The sequence below is a fragment of the Onthophagus taurus genome, unplaced genomic scaffold, assembly GCF_036711975.1.
Source record: "Onthophagus taurus isolate NC unplaced genomic scaffold, IU_Otau_3.0 ScKx7SY_16, whole genome shotgun sequence".
In the NCBI taxonomy this organism is placed as follows: domain Eukaryota; kingdom Metazoa; phylum Arthropoda; class Insecta; order Coleoptera; family Scarabaeidae; genus Onthophagus; species Onthophagus taurus.
The window spans coordinates 564970-578994 of NW_027248941.1; the positions used below are offsets into that span (position 1 = coordinate 564970).

Here is a 14025-nt window from a genome sequence, read left to right on the forward strand (position 1 = left end):
GTGAGGTAAGGTTAGTTTTGTTTACAAACATTAATTATACCATGAAGTTTTCTTTGGCAATTAGTAATGGCAATTATAGCGTGAAGTTTTCTTTTGTAATGTCAATTATAGCGTGAAGGAATGTGAGGTAAGGTTAGTTTTGTTTACAAACATTAATTATACCATGAAGTTTTCTTTGGCAATTAGTAATGGCAATTATAGTGTGAAGTTTTCTTTTGTAATGTCAATTATAGCGTGAAGGAATGTTAGGTAAGGTTAGTTTTGTTTACAAACATTAATTATACCTTGAAGTTTTCTTTGCTAGTTTTAGTTTTATTTCTAATACAAAATGAGTTAATTTTTTTTAAATGAACCGTCAGAAAATGTCATTTAAAAATGACGAGTGGGAGTTAGCGCCATCTACTGAAATTTAGTAACATTAATTAATTTTTTTTAATAACTTTTTATTGAATTTTGATTATAGTAACCAGTAACACTTAATTAAATCAAAAATCATCGGCATAACCTCAAAATTTTTAGTTTTTTGTTTTATTTTTAACGGAAAATTAGTTATATAAAAATTTTTGTTAAGGCAAGCGAGGTTAGGTTGGGTTCGAAAAAGTGAGGTTAGGACGAACTACAAACAAATCTTCAACAAGTTATCGCAGCACAAATTCCAACCCATTACTTTATTTTCTTAATAAAAAAAGGATTAAAACGAAATTTAACTAAACGTAAGTATCATTTTATGGTACCTTTTGATATAGTTAAAATTAGGATTTATCAAATAATCTTAATTAATTCTAAATTTACAGTTGGTAACACGTTTTATATATTTATTTCAATTATGTATTTAATTGAAAATTTCTTCATAATATGCAAAATTATTATTAGTATTAATTAATTATTGTTAATTAAATTAGAGAAAATTAATAATTTTAGTTAAAATTTTTTATGTTGGTATTATTAAGTACAATTTTGTAGTTGACTTTGACAGCCCACAACAATCTAAAATAAGTTTATAACAAAGTTAAAAAAACGTTAATGCACAATGAATTCGTGTCGATTTTGCATTAAATACAACGAAAACATGAAATATTCAGTATAAATTTTTAAAATTATATTTATTTCTAATAAATAAGTTGATAAGTGAGAAGTTGGCTTCTAAAAAGAAAAGTGACAGAAAAGAAAATATAACCTCAAAATTAATTTTGAGAATTTTATTTTAATATGTGATAAAATTGGTACAAAACCACAACGTACGACACAAGCAACGTCATTAATAACTGCACCGTTGTGTTATTCAACAAAAAGAACCCCCCCGCTGTAAACGCGGGGTACCTCCAAGTCGCATATTTCAACAGCAACAACACACAGCGATGAAGCTCCCTTTCCATCGTATCTAATTCGCACCTTTGAAGTAAACTATACGCATAAAACGCAGTACGATCGACTTCTTTCGTAACTCTCCTACATACACCAGTCAGTATTAAAACTCCAGCCTAAAACAAACTCATCATACCCCATTTTTTTTGCAGCAAAAATACTTTACCAATCCAAAAATCATATGAATTATTCCCCACATGTTGTATCGACGAACATTGAAAGCCTTATCCCAAGTAAGAGGCAAATTAACCGCGATTAAAAAACAACTTATCAAATAAATAAAAACGCAGAATATGGAGAAGCCGAATACTCGATTAAACTCATTTACAGCTTCTTCAAGAAGCTCATAACACTTTGTTATATCCTTAACCGTTCGTAACACATTTTTAGCTGCAGAAAATGTTCTAATGCTAACGCTGGGATAAAGTGGGTCATCACACAAGATAATTAACACCGAATTAATTGCTTTACAGACGTTGTAAATTTCGTTTATTACGCTGTAAAGATACAAGATGATTATTCCCAATCGAACGCGTAAGATACTCTCTAAAACGACGTATTGGTACTGCTCAAATGGTATTGCAGTAATTTGCATTTGAGAATCATACGCTCCGGGGATTGTAAACATTACGTACAAAAAGGTGATTTTATTTTCTGTGTTGTATCCAGGTAAATATTTATTGAGAATTAATTCTAATTGATGTAGTTTTTTGGTAAACTTTCGAAACGATCTTTTTTGAATGATTAACGATATCGTAATTGAAGAATTTGCTATTGAAATTGCAAACAAAGCGAGACTTTCCGTGATTATTGAGGTGCTTTGTAACTCTTTGAATTTGTAAATTGATCGGCCTATCATCTGGTGGAAATATCCTAATGTGATGACGCCAATGATGAGATGAGGAGCGTATTTATTAAAATATTTGCAATGATTTCTTTTGATGATAAAAGGAACTACAAGGAAAAATTTTGTTGTTACGATTATTAACTTTGGTATTGACATTTTGACAACTAATACATTTATAAAGCTTTTAAGCTTTATTTTTCGATCAATATTTATGGTATTACTGTTTTTATAAAGATTGCTTTTAATAAAGGTGCATTACCTTTTAGAATTGATTTAAAAAAAAATTAATTTAAATTGGAATTGTCAAAAAAAAATTTTTTTTTATTTAATTTTATGTTGGCAGATTTGAAAATCGTCCATTTTGGTTCACTTTGTTGTTGGTTGTAATCACACCTCAACTTGACGTTTATAAAAATAAGAATTAATTAAGATTATTTGATAAAATCGAATTTTAATAATATTAAAATGTGTTACCATAAAATACGTACGTTTTTAGTTGAATTGAAGATGCTGAAGAATACCAATTAAAGGGGTAATTTAATTTGTTTACGTAATGTCAATTTTGACAGGTGTTAAAAATGTTGATGCCTTTTTTTATTTAGTTTTAGTTAGAAATTAAAATAATTGTTGGAATTGGCGCCGAAATACCTTGTTAACGATTTCATAACCTCACCTTTTGAAACCCACCCTAACCTCACTTTTCTTCTTCACAAAAATTTTTATAACTCATTTTGCGTTAGAAATAAAACTAAAACTAGAAATTTTCGATAACGCACGGCATAACCTCAAAATTTGTAGTTTTAGTTTTATTTCTTATTATATCGGCAAAATTTTTTAATTTATATTTGACACTCGTGTTAAGGCGCCATCTTTTGGTTTTAATCAGTACTACATTTGATTTTAATTCTGTAATTAATTAAAAAGAATTGTAATTAATTTAAAATTGGGTCAAAATCAAATTGAAATTGATAATAATAATTACAATATTGATTTTTATTAATTAATAATAATTATTAAATTAAAAAAAAAATAATGGATCGAAATTGCTTTAACACCGCCATCTATTGAACGATAATTAAATTTTGTACGATTATCTAACTTCACTTCATAATGTCAAGTTATAAAAAGCGTCATAACAAACTTTTTGATTATATTTCGTTTTTTCGCTTAATTAAGCCGTATTTTAAGAAATATCAACGATTTACGTAAGTTTTACTTTAATTGTTTGAGTTAATCGCTATCTCCTATGCGTCTTTTTCAAGCGGTATTTTTTGACGTTTCATTGAAAAAAATTTTATTTAACTCATTTTGTGTTAGAAATAAAACTAAAACTAGAAATCTTGAGGTTATACCGTCTTTGACGCATGGCATAACCCGAAAATTTCTAGTTTTAGTTTTATTTCTTATTACATAGGCAAAAATTTTTAATTTAGATTTGACACTCGTGTTAAGGCGCCATCTTTTGGTTTTAATCAGTACTACATTTGATTTGAATTCGGTAAATAATTAAAAAAAATTGTAATTAATTTAACATTGGATCAAAATCAAATTAAAATTGGTAATAATAATTACAATATTGATTTTTATTAATTAATAATAATTATTAAATTTAAAAAAAAAATAATGAATCGAAATTGCTTTAACACCGCCACCTATTGAACGATAATTAAATTTTGTACGGTTATCTAACTTCACTTCATAATGTCAATTTACAAAAAGTGTCATAACAAACTTTTTAATTATATTTCGTTTTTTACGCTTAATTAAGCCGTATTTTAAGCTATTTAAAGTAATATTAATCATTTACAAGTTTATTATCTATTATTTAAAAAGTATTTAACCCATTTTGTGTTTGACTTGTTATAGCATCGTTACCATGGTGATTTATCAATAAGCACCATAAGCACCAGACATCTTAATAAAAATGACTTGTTGCATCAATAGAAAGCTTTATCAAAATAATCACGATTTAACGACGAAAAATTTAATAAAAAGGAATAGAAAAATGAATGGAAAATGATGTTGAAAATTTCTGTAAGTATCAATTTTAAATCCATCTTAACCTTCTAACACAATCTAACCTCACTTTTTCAAATGACATTTCATTAAAAAAATTTTAATTTTAGCGATTCATCTCGTCCGAAACAAGTACAAAAAATGAACTCAGTTGACTTTGAAGACTTGAAAATGTTTAAAAAAAATCATCTTTAAGGTTAAGAGATAATAAAAATACTTAAATCTGATTTAGTCCGACGTAATTAAGTTTAATTCAACGAAAACATTTTAGAAAAATTCGTTTTAATGATAGTTTTGTTGTGGTCGGTAAAACAGTTTTAATTGACATTTAAATTTTTTTTGACAACAGATGTCGCTGGTTAATTTAATTCGTTTTAAATAAATTTAAACATTTTTTTTTATTAAACAAATTAAATTACAAACGCAATATCGATTAATCACTTATCCAACCCAACATACACAATTTCCATGACATAAATTTTTTTGGTTAATTTTAATAATGATTAATTTTCTTCGTTTTCTAGTTCACCCTCTTGTTCGTCATCGAATTCGTCCTCCACGGCGGCCTCTTGGTACTGTTGGTATTCGGACACTAAATCGTTCATGTTTGATTCGGCTTCGGTGAATTCCATTTCGTCCATGCCCTCGCCGGTGTACCAATGCAAGAAGGCCTTTCTACGGAACATAGCTGTGAATTGCTCGGAGATGCGCTTAAATAGCTCTTGAATGGCTGTTGAATTTCCGATGAAAGTCGAAGCCATTTTTAACCCTCTTGGAGGGATGTCGCAAACGGCTGTTTTAACATTATTCGGGATCCACTCGATGAAATAACTGCTGTTTTTGTTTTGTATGCTAAGCATTTGGTCGTCCACTTCTTTCATGGACATCCTACCGCGGAAGATGGAGGCTACCGTTAAGTATCGTCCGTGGCGAGGATCGCAAGCTGCCATCATGTTTTTGGAGTCGAACATTTGTTGGGTGAGTTCCGGTACTGTTAATGCTCTGTATGCTTGACTTCCCCTAGCGGTTAATGGAGCAAATCCGGTTATGAAGAAGTGAAGCCGAGGGAAAGGCACCATGTTAACGGCGAGTTTCCTTAAATCGGCGTTTAATTGACCCGGAAAACGAAGACAAGTAGTGACCCCAGACATGGTAAGCGACACCAAATGGTTTAAATCGCTGTAATTAGGCGTTAACAACTTCAACGTTCTAAAACAAATATCGTACAAGGCTTCGTTATCGATGCAAAACGTTTCGTCTGTGTTTTCAACCAATTGGTGAATAGACAAAGTGGCGTTGTAAGGTTCAACTACGGTATCAGACACCTTCGGAGATGGCACAACCGAGTAAGAATTCATAATTCTATCAGGGTACTCCTCCCGAATCTTTGAAATAAGCAAAGTTCCCATCCCCGACCCAGTTCCGCCACCTAAAGAATGAGTTAGTTGAAAACCTTGGAGACAATCGCATGATTCGGCCTCTTTTCTGATTACTTCCAACACCGAATCGACTAATTCAGCCCCTTCGGTGTAATGACCTTTAGCCCAAATATTACCAGCTCCAGATTGGCCAAAAACGAAATTATCCGGGCGAAAAAGTTGCCCGTATGGGCCGGATCTCACTGAATCCATCGTGCCGGGTTCTAAATCGACCAAAACTGCGCGTGGAACGTAATTTCCACCGTTTCCTTCGTTGTAGTAAACGTTAATCCTTTCCAATTGGAGATCGGTGTCTCCTCGGTAAATCCCTTTGGGGTCAATCCCATGCTCATCGGAAATTATTTCCCAAAACTATAAAAATCACATATAATTAAAAAAAAAATGTCCTCTAAATTGTTAGATAACGATTAAATCCTCCAACTCACTTTCGACCCGATTTGATTACCACATTGGCCGGCTTGCACGTGGACGATTTCCCTCATTTTCTTTTACAATTATGTATAATTAAGAACTAATTTATTAAAACGCCAACGTTTTCTTTATATAAAAAGAAGGAAATATCGCCCACTCAACCCACTTAAGATTCAAAGTGGAATGAGCTCATCTCAGGTATATAGATAACAAAGATAATGATTAAGATGAATTCAGGTACTTTAAAAGGCGTGGTGTTTTCTAATAAGATTTTGTTAATAAATGTTATAAACGAAATGAATCGTAAATTAAATTAATAATTAAATTTTATTAAACGTGATTTTTTTATTTTAAAATCTAAATTATTTAAATTTAAAATGTTGTAAATTAAACCGCCATCTGTTGGTGGAATTAAAAAAATTAAGCAGTGTGAAGTTGGCTTCGAAAAAGAATTTGAGGTTAATGAGAAATCAGCGTTTATTTTTGTTGTTGTTTTCAACTTTAACATTTTTTTTATATCTTTTTTCTAGTGAGGATAAGAAAAATCGTTCAAAATAACATAAAGAAACACCGATAAACCATGGAACGTGGAATAAAGTTCGAAGTACTCAATGAAAAGATTCCGGAGAGACTTGAAACAGTCTTGGAAGATGTTTACGTTAAACAAGTTAAATTCCTTCAAATATTGGAGCACTTCATTTCATGATTCACAAAGAATGTAATGTAATCAAAGTGTACTAAAATTAAGAGTGCCGAAGAAGTTATGGTTCAATTAAATTGAGTTTAAGATCAATTTTATTAATTCTACATCTTGTATTGGATCATATACAAGTAAGTAATGATTTATTTTTAATCTGTTGGTCAAATTATTAATTGAGGTTAGGAAAATTAATTTGTTTGCTTGTCACTTTTGACAGTTGTCAAAACTGTTGGCTTTTTTATTAACTTTTAGTCAGAAATTAAAATATTGTGTTGGAATTGGTGCTGCGATACCTTGTTAAGGATTTCTGTTTGTTATCTATCTTATGTTTGTCCTAACCTCACTTTTCTTAACAAAAAATTTATATACATAACTCATTTTGGGTTAGAAATAAAACTAAAACTAGAAATTTTGCGGGTTTATTATATAATGGTTCAATTAAATCGAGTTTAAGATCAATTCTACATCTTGTATTGGATCATTTACAAGTAAGTAATGAATTTTTTTTTAATCTGTCAAAATAAAATTTTTAATTGAGGTTAAGAAATGAATAAAAAAGTTTTAAAATAATATTATTATGATTTATAAGAAGCCATATCGCTTGAAACAGCGACAAAAAGTGAACTCGGCTAATTTCAAAGACGTAAAACACGAAATGTCCATTCTCACAAATGCGAGTAAAGATCAAACTGAAGGTTTTTAGCGCCTGCGATGGCCGGGGGCGGCCGATGTCTTCGAAAACGGCCGTGTTGTTTGAAAACCGTGCTAGAAAACCTCAATTTCTTAACACAACCTAACCTCACTTCTTGAAATGACATTTTTTTGACATTTATTAAAAAAAAATTTATTTAACTCACACAGTTTTATTAGAAATTTGCGTAATAGAGTTCGTTTTAATTACTTATACACGTTTTACGTTATAAAAAAATAAATTCGTGTTTATCGCGATTTTAAATTAGGCTAAAATATTTGACATGATGAGAAGATAGTTACAAACGTATATTTTTAGACTTATCCCAACAGATGGCGCTATCTCCTATGCGTCTTTTTCAAGTAATTTTTTGACGTTTCATTAAAAAAAAATTTTGTTTTACTCATTTTGTGTTAGAAATAAAACTAAAACTAGAAATTTTGCAACCTCAAAATTTCTAGTTTTAGTTTTATTTCTTGTTACATCGACAGAAAAGTACGAAAATTTTGTGACTAAAATAATTTTTTGTTTAAAAGTTTTCAACCCTGCCGTTACCATGGTGATTTATCAATAAACACTGACATCTTTAAAAGAAATTACTTGTTGCATTGAGAGAAAGTTTTATCAAAATAATCACAATTTAATGACGAAAAATTTAACAAAAAGAAATAAAAATGTTAGTTTAAAGCTGTGCTGATAATCTAAGTACTATAATAAATCCTAACCTTTCTTTTCCAACCTAAACTCACTTTTTTAAATGACGTTTCATTAAAAAAAAATTTTAATTTTAGGCGTACTAAAATTTGGGATTGCCAAAGAAGTTATGGTTCGATTAAATCGAGTTTAAGACCAACTTTATTAATTCTACATATTGTATTGGATCATTTACAAGTAAGTAATGACTTTTTTTCAATCTGTCAATGTTAAATTTTTAATTAAGGTTAAGAAATGAATAAAAAAGTTTTTAAATTATATTATTGTAATTTATAAGAAGCCATCTCGCTTGAAACAGCTACAAAAGTGAACTTGGCCGCCATCTAAAGCATGAAATGTCCATTCTCACAAATGCGAGTAAAGATCCACCTGAAGGTTTTTAGCGACTGCCAGGGGCGGCCGATGTCTTCGAAAACGGCCGTGTTGTTTTAAAACCGTGCTAGAAAATCTCAATTTCTTAACACAACCTAACCTCACTTCTTGAAATGACATTTTTTTGACATTTATTAAAAAAAAATTTATTTAACTCACACAGTTTTATTAGAAATTTGCGTAATAGAGTTCGTTTTAATTACTTATACACGTTTTACGTTATAAAAAAATAAATCTAATAGTAATTCGTGTTTCTCGCGATTTTAAATTAGGTTAAAATATTTGACATGATGAGAAGATAGTTACAAACGTATATTTTTAGACTTTTTCCAACAGATGGCGCTATCTCCTACGCGTCTTCAAGTGACATATTTGACGTTTCATTAAAAAAAACTTTAACTGATTTTGAGTTAGAAATAAAACTAAAACTAGAAATTTTCAACCTCAGAATTTCTAGTTTTAGTTTTATTTCTCATTACATCGGCAGAAAAGTACGAAAATTTTGTGACTAAAATAATTTTTTGTTTAAACGTTTTCAACCTGCCGTTACCATTTTGACATTTCGTTAAAAAAAAATTTTTTTTTAATTTTAGCTATTAAATAGAGTAAAAATCCAACTAAGTTTTCTCAACATCTCAACGCATATCATGACCGGTGTTAATTTAAAACTGTGATATTGAGGATTTCTATAAGTATCAATTTTAATCCATTCTAACCTCACTTTTTTAAATGACATTTTTGACGTTTCACCTAAATGAAGTTGGTTAGTATTAGATTTTGTAATTGAGTGAAGTTCGTATCGGGCAAAAATAATGATAAAAAACATGATAGTACTCAAATTTCATTTAAAAATGAGATAAAATTGATACAAAACCACAACATACGACACAATCAACGTAACGAACAGCTGCACCGTTGTATTGTTCAACAAGAAAAAACCTCCGGCTGTAAACTCGGGGTACCTCCACGTGGAACATTTTAACAGCAACAAAACACTTTGATAAAGCTCCATATCTTTTGTCGTTTTCAAACTGCACCTTTGAAGCAAATTATAACTTAAATGAGTCGTTAGATTGACTTCATTCGTAACTTTTCTGCATATACTAGTAAGGAGTAAAACGCTGGCCTAAAATTAAAACCTACAGTACAATTTCATTGCGCAAAAAATTAATTTACCATCCCAAAAACCATGTAAACTACCCCCCATAGTGTGTATCGGCCTACATTAAACGTTTTGTCCCAAGTAAGCGGCAAATTAAACGCGATCAAAAAGCAACTCATCAAATACATGTAGACACAAAATATAGGGAAGCCGTATAATTTATTAAACTCGTTTACGGCGTTTTCGAGGAGTTCGTAACATTTTGTTGCATCCCTCACCGTTTGCAAAACATTTCTAGCCCCAGAAAATGATTTAATGACGGTGGAATCGTCGCATAAAGTCCGCAAAATAGAATTAATTGATTTTGAGGCATTGTAGAGTTCGTTTATTGTACTGTACAGGTATAAGATGATTACAGCTAACCTAATTCGTAAAATACTTTCTAATACTATGTATTTGTATTGCCCAATTGGTACTGCTGAAAATTGCATTTGAGAGTCGTACGTTCCGGGGGAAGTAAATGTAATGTAGAGAAGCGTCATTTTTTGTTCTATGTTGTATCCGGGGAGATATTTATCGAGAATTAATTGTAATCGAGTTAGGATTTTCGAAAACTTTCTAAACGATCTCTTTTGTAGGATTAACGATGTGGTAATTGAAGCGTTTGCAGCTGAAATTGCAAATAAAGCGAGGTGTTCCGTGATTATCGAGGTACTCGGAATTGTAAATTTATTAATTAAGCGTCCAATCATCTGGTAAAAGTACCCCAATATAATAATACCAACAGCGAAGTGAGGGGCGTATTTGCTAAAATGTTTATAACGCTTTTTAAGAATAAACGGGGTTATTAACAAAAATTTGCTTGAAAATATTATTAACTTTGGCATGGACATGGTTGCGACTAAATAATTTTTTAAGCACTCATTTATGATCGACGCTTATTAGAGAGCACTTTAGGTGTTTTAGCTTTTAACTCGCAAAATTGATTCGATTAAATAAACGATTTTTCACTTATTAGGATCATTACAGCAATTATTTTGAGGTTATAATGTCAACAAATTGTTGTGAAGTTGGTTACATTTGGCAAATAATTTTTCGATTTTATAATTATACTTAAATAATTTATTATTTATTTTACTATAAGTTATGGTAAATTTGTTGTTGTGTAATTTTTTTAATTCGTAACTTAATTTCAAATATAAGACTCAAAATTTTTTAATTTCGATTTGACACTCGTGTTAATGCGCCATCTTTTGGTTTTAATCAGTACTACGTTTGATTTTAATAAAATAATTAATTAAAAAAAATTGTAATTAATTTAAAATTGACTCAAAATCAAATTGAAATTGGTAATAATATTGATTTTTATAAATAATTATTAAATTAAAAAAAAATAATGAATCGAAATTAAAATAAACGTACAGTTTTAGACTTTTCCCGATAGATGGCGCTATTTCTTTACGTCTTTATCAAGAGACGTTTTGACGTTTCATAAAAAAAAGTGTTTAACTCATTTCGTGTTGGAAATAAAACTAAAACTAGAAATTTTGAGGTTACGCTACACGTTAAACGTTTAAATTAAATTTTAGGTAAAATGAATCGACTTACAAATATTTATAAATTGACGTAAAAAAGTAAGGTTATCTTTAAAACTTTATTCCGAGATAAAAATCGTTTCGTGGCGTCTAAAATCGCTTTAAGCGAGCGGTTTGGATGTTTAAAAATGACTTTTTCGGTTGAATCGCAACCTTTTTTTGGTAAAAATTAATAATTTTTGTCAATGTCAAACATTTAATGTGGGGGGTAACCACGAGATGGGGGTGAAAAAAGAATTTAATTAATAAATTTAAAATAATTTAGAAAAATTTTATGAAAATTATGTTTATTTTTAAACAAATCGATGATTTTCGATTTAATTAAGCGTTAATATAACAAAAATTCAATAAAAAGTTATTAAAAAAATAATTAAAATTAATGCTTATAAATTTTACTAGATGGCGTTACCTCCTACGCGTCTTCTTCAAGTGACATTTTTGACGTTTCATTAAAAAAAAACTTTAACTGATTTTGAGTTAGAAATAAAACTAAAACTAGTATAATAGTTTTAGTTTTATTTCTTATTACATCGCTAGAAAAGTACAAAAATTTCGTTACAGAAATAATTTCTTTTTTAGAAGTTTTCATCCCTGCCGTTGCCATGGTGATCTATCAACAAGCACCGACATCTTTAAAAAAATCACTGGTTCTATCAAAAGAACGTTGTTTTATGAAAATTATCACGATCATTAGGAGTTATGGTTCAATTAAATCGAGTTTAAGATCAATTTTATCAATTCTACATCTCGTATTGGATTATTTACAAGTAAGTAATAAATTTTTTTTTAATCTGTCAAAGTTAAATTTTTAATTGAGGTTAAGGAATGAATAAAAAAAGTTTTCAAATTATATTATTATGATTAATAAGAAGCCATCTCGCTTCGAAGCACGAAATGTCCATTCTCACAAATACAAGAACTTAAGGTTTTTAATGTTTTAGAGCCCGCGATGGCCGGGGGGCGGCCGATGTCTTCGAAAACGGCCGTGTTAATTTAAAATTGTGCTATAAAATAACGTTGAAGATTCCTAATCTTACTTTATTAGCACTATCACTTTTTCAAATCACTTTTTTTTTGACGTTTTATTAAAAAATTAGGTTAAAATATTTGACATGACGAGAAGATAGTTACAAACGTCGATTTTTAGATTATTCCCAACAGATGGCGCCATCTCATACGTTTTTTTTAAGTGGCATTTTTGACGTTTCATTAAAAAAAATTTAATTTTACTCGTTTCGTGTTAGAAATAAAACTAAAACTAGACATTTTTAGGTTATTTCTAGTTTTAGTTTTATTTCTTATTTCATCGTCAGAAAAATAGAAAAATTTTGTAACTAAAATAATTTTTTGTTTAAAAGTTTTCAACCTGCCGTTACCATGGTGATTTATAACCAATCTAACCTCATCGACATTTTTTTGACATTTCGTTATAAAATTTTCTTTTAATTTTAGCGATTCATAAGAAGTTTTTCAAAAGAGATTCATAAGAAGTTACAAGAAGTCAAGATCAAGATTATTCCATAAATAATGAAGACGATTAATTTAATTAAAAACACCAAGTAAATATTATTGTCACTTTTGACAGATGTCAAAAATCCTTAAATTTCATTTTAATCGTATTTCTTTTTATTTAGTTTTACTCAAAAATTGAAATGGAATCATGCTGAATCGATGGGTTAATAAAATAGCGATTGTAACTGGAGCTAGTTCAGGAATTGGAGCCGCGATAGCTCAAAAATTAGTTCAAGGAGGATTAATTGTAACGAAAATCTTGGATTAACCCATTTAATTTGACCAAACCACTTTTAATTAGGTCGTTGGAATCGCAAGGAGAGTGGAATTGATCCAAACGATCTCGGAGAAGTTAAAAAATGCGAAAGGGAAGCTTATTCCGTTTAAAGCGGATGTCACAAAAGAAAAAGATATCCTCGCCCTCTTTGAATTTGTCAAAACTAAATTAGGACCGGTTCATGTTTTGATTAATAACGCGGGAATTACACGAAACACAAACCTTTCTGATGGCGATACTTCTAAGTGGAGAGAGATTTTAGAAACGAACGTTTTAGCTCCGTGTGTTACAACGAGAGAAGCAATCAGAGTCATGAAAAAGCACGCAATTGAGGGACAAATAATTCATATTTCGAGCGTTTTGGGGCACTACGTGGCTCATATTCCTAATTTGAATATGTATCCAGCTTCGAAATTTGCAATTAGGGCTTTGACGGAGACTTTGAGGCAGGAATTTTTGGCTGAAAACGTTCCAATAAGAGTTTGTGTAAGATTTTGAGTAATTTTTGTTGTTGTAATAATTAATTTTGTTTGTTTTAGACGATTAGCCCAGGTCCCACTGATACGGAAATTAATAAATTACACTCGAATAATGGGAGTTTTGCTAATATCATTGATGCAATGCCTAAATTGAAAGCGGAAGATGTTGCTGATGCTATTGTTTATGTGTTATCCACCCCTCATCGTGTGCAGATTCAAGATATTATGATTCGACCACTTGGAGAACCTGTTTAAGTGAATTTGTGATCAAAAATAAATTATTTTGTTTATTTATTGTTGTTTTATTTATTTATAACAAAACTTATTTATCCAACTTTTCGTTTTCGGGGAGATTTTTCTCAAAGTATTAAATTTTTAAAGTTTTCGATTCATTTTTATCTAGGTCAAGGTGAATTAGAGGTCATTCAAGGTGAACTCAAGGAGACATCCTTAAAGTTTCGAGAAAAATTTTCAATTTTAACTAGGTCAAGGTGAATTAGAGGTC

At 30.0% G+C, this 14025-nt stretch overlaps 3 protein-coding genes and 1 long non-coding RNA gene across 9 annotated transcripts; 2 read left to right on the forward strand and 2 right to left on the reverse strand.

The window, feature by feature from the left end:
• The first annotated feature begins 599 nt into the window (after window positions 1–599).
• On the forward strand, window positions 600–4843 carry LOC139432496 (uncharacterized). Of its 4 annotated transcripts, XR_011642272.1 has the most exons (5): window positions 600–1461; window positions 1518–3417; window positions 4079–4246; window positions 4339–4424; window positions 4753–4827. It is a non-coding gene; the product is annotated as an uncharacterized lncRNA (long non-coding RNA). The 4 variants fall into 4 exon arrangements; XR_011642270.1 differs by lacking the exon at window positions 4339–4424 and having other exon boundaries at window positions 4753–4843; XR_011642271.1 differs by lacking the exon at window positions 4339–4424 and having other exon boundaries at window positions 1518–2744; window positions 4753–4843.
• Window positions 4503–6297, reverse strand: LOC111415349 (tubulin beta-1 chain-like). The gene is made up of 2 exons (XM_023046983.2): window positions 6093–6297; window positions 4503–6018 (listed from the first exon to the last, which is right to left on the reverse strand). The coding sequence occupies exons 1-2, from the start codon at window positions 6147–6149 to the stop codon at window positions 4732–4734; spliced, it is 1344 nt and encodes a 447-aa protein (XP_022902751.1). The 5' UTR covers window positions 6150–6297; the 3' UTR covers window positions 4503–4731.
• LOC111415350 (farnesol dehydrogenase-like) lies at window positions 5290–13810 on the forward strand. Of its 3 annotated transcripts, none has more exons than XM_071201170.1 (7): window positions 5290–5380; window positions 6609–6909; window positions 8261–8360; window positions 12705–12811; window positions 12887–13011; window positions 13066–13527; window positions 13581–13810. In XM_071201170.1, exons 5-7 carry the CDS (start codon window positions 12913–12915, stop codon window positions 13773–13775), a joined length of 756 nt encoding a protein of 251 aa, XP_071057271.1. In that variant the 5' UTR covers window positions 5290–5380; window positions 6609–6909; window positions 8261–8360; window positions 12705–12811; window positions 12887–12912; the 3' UTR covers window positions 13776–13810. The 3 variants fall into 3 exon arrangements, with proteins under 3 accessions (XP_071057271.1, XP_071057270.1, XP_071057272.1); XM_071201169.1 differs by lacking the exon at window positions 5290–5380 and adding an exon at window positions 5488–5574; XM_071201171.1 differs by lacking the exons at window positions 5290–5380; window positions 6609–6909 and adding an exon at window positions 7187–7266.
• On the reverse strand, window positions 9160–10699 carry LOC111415351 (uncharacterized). The gene is made up of 2 exons (XM_023046992.2): window positions 9732–10699; window positions 9160–9681 (listed from the first exon to the last, which is right to left on the reverse strand). The coding sequence occupies exons 1-2, from the start codon at window positions 10548–10550 to the stop codon at window positions 9397–9399; spliced, it is 1104 nt and encodes a 367-aa protein (XP_022902760.2). The 5' UTR covers window positions 10551–10699; the 3' UTR covers window positions 9160–9396.
• Window positions 13811–14025: the final 215 nt, after the last annotated feature.

Coding starts and splice junctions, on each gene's coding strand:
- LOC111415351 (XM_023046992.2), bottom strand. CDS start 10,550: ATGTCCATGCCAAAGTTAATAATATTTTCAAGCAAATTTTTGTTAATA. Junction 9,682..9,731: donor TTTACATGGTTTTTGGGATG/GTAAATTAATTT, acceptor TTTTAATTTTAG/GCCAGCGTTTTACTCCTTAC.
- LOC111415349 (XM_023046983.2), bottom strand. CDS start 6,149: ATGAGGGAAATCGTCCACGTGCAAGCCGGCCAATGTGGTAATCAAATC. Junction 6,019..6,092: donor GTAATCAAATCGGGTCGAAA/GTGAGTTGGAGG, acceptor TGATTTTTATAG/TTTTGGGAAATAATTTCCGA.
- LOC111415350 (XM_071201170.1), top strand. CDS start 12,913: ATGCTGAATCGATGGGTTAATAAAATAGCGATTGTAACTGGAGCTAGT. Junction 13,012..13,065: donor TAGTTCAAGGAGGATTAATT/GTAACGAAAATC, acceptor ACTTTTAATTAG/GTCGTTGGAATCGCAAGGAG. Junction 13,528..13,580: donor ACGTTCCAATAAGAGTTTGT/GTAAGATTTTGA, acceptor TGTTTGTTTTAG/ACGATTAGCCCAGGTCCCAC.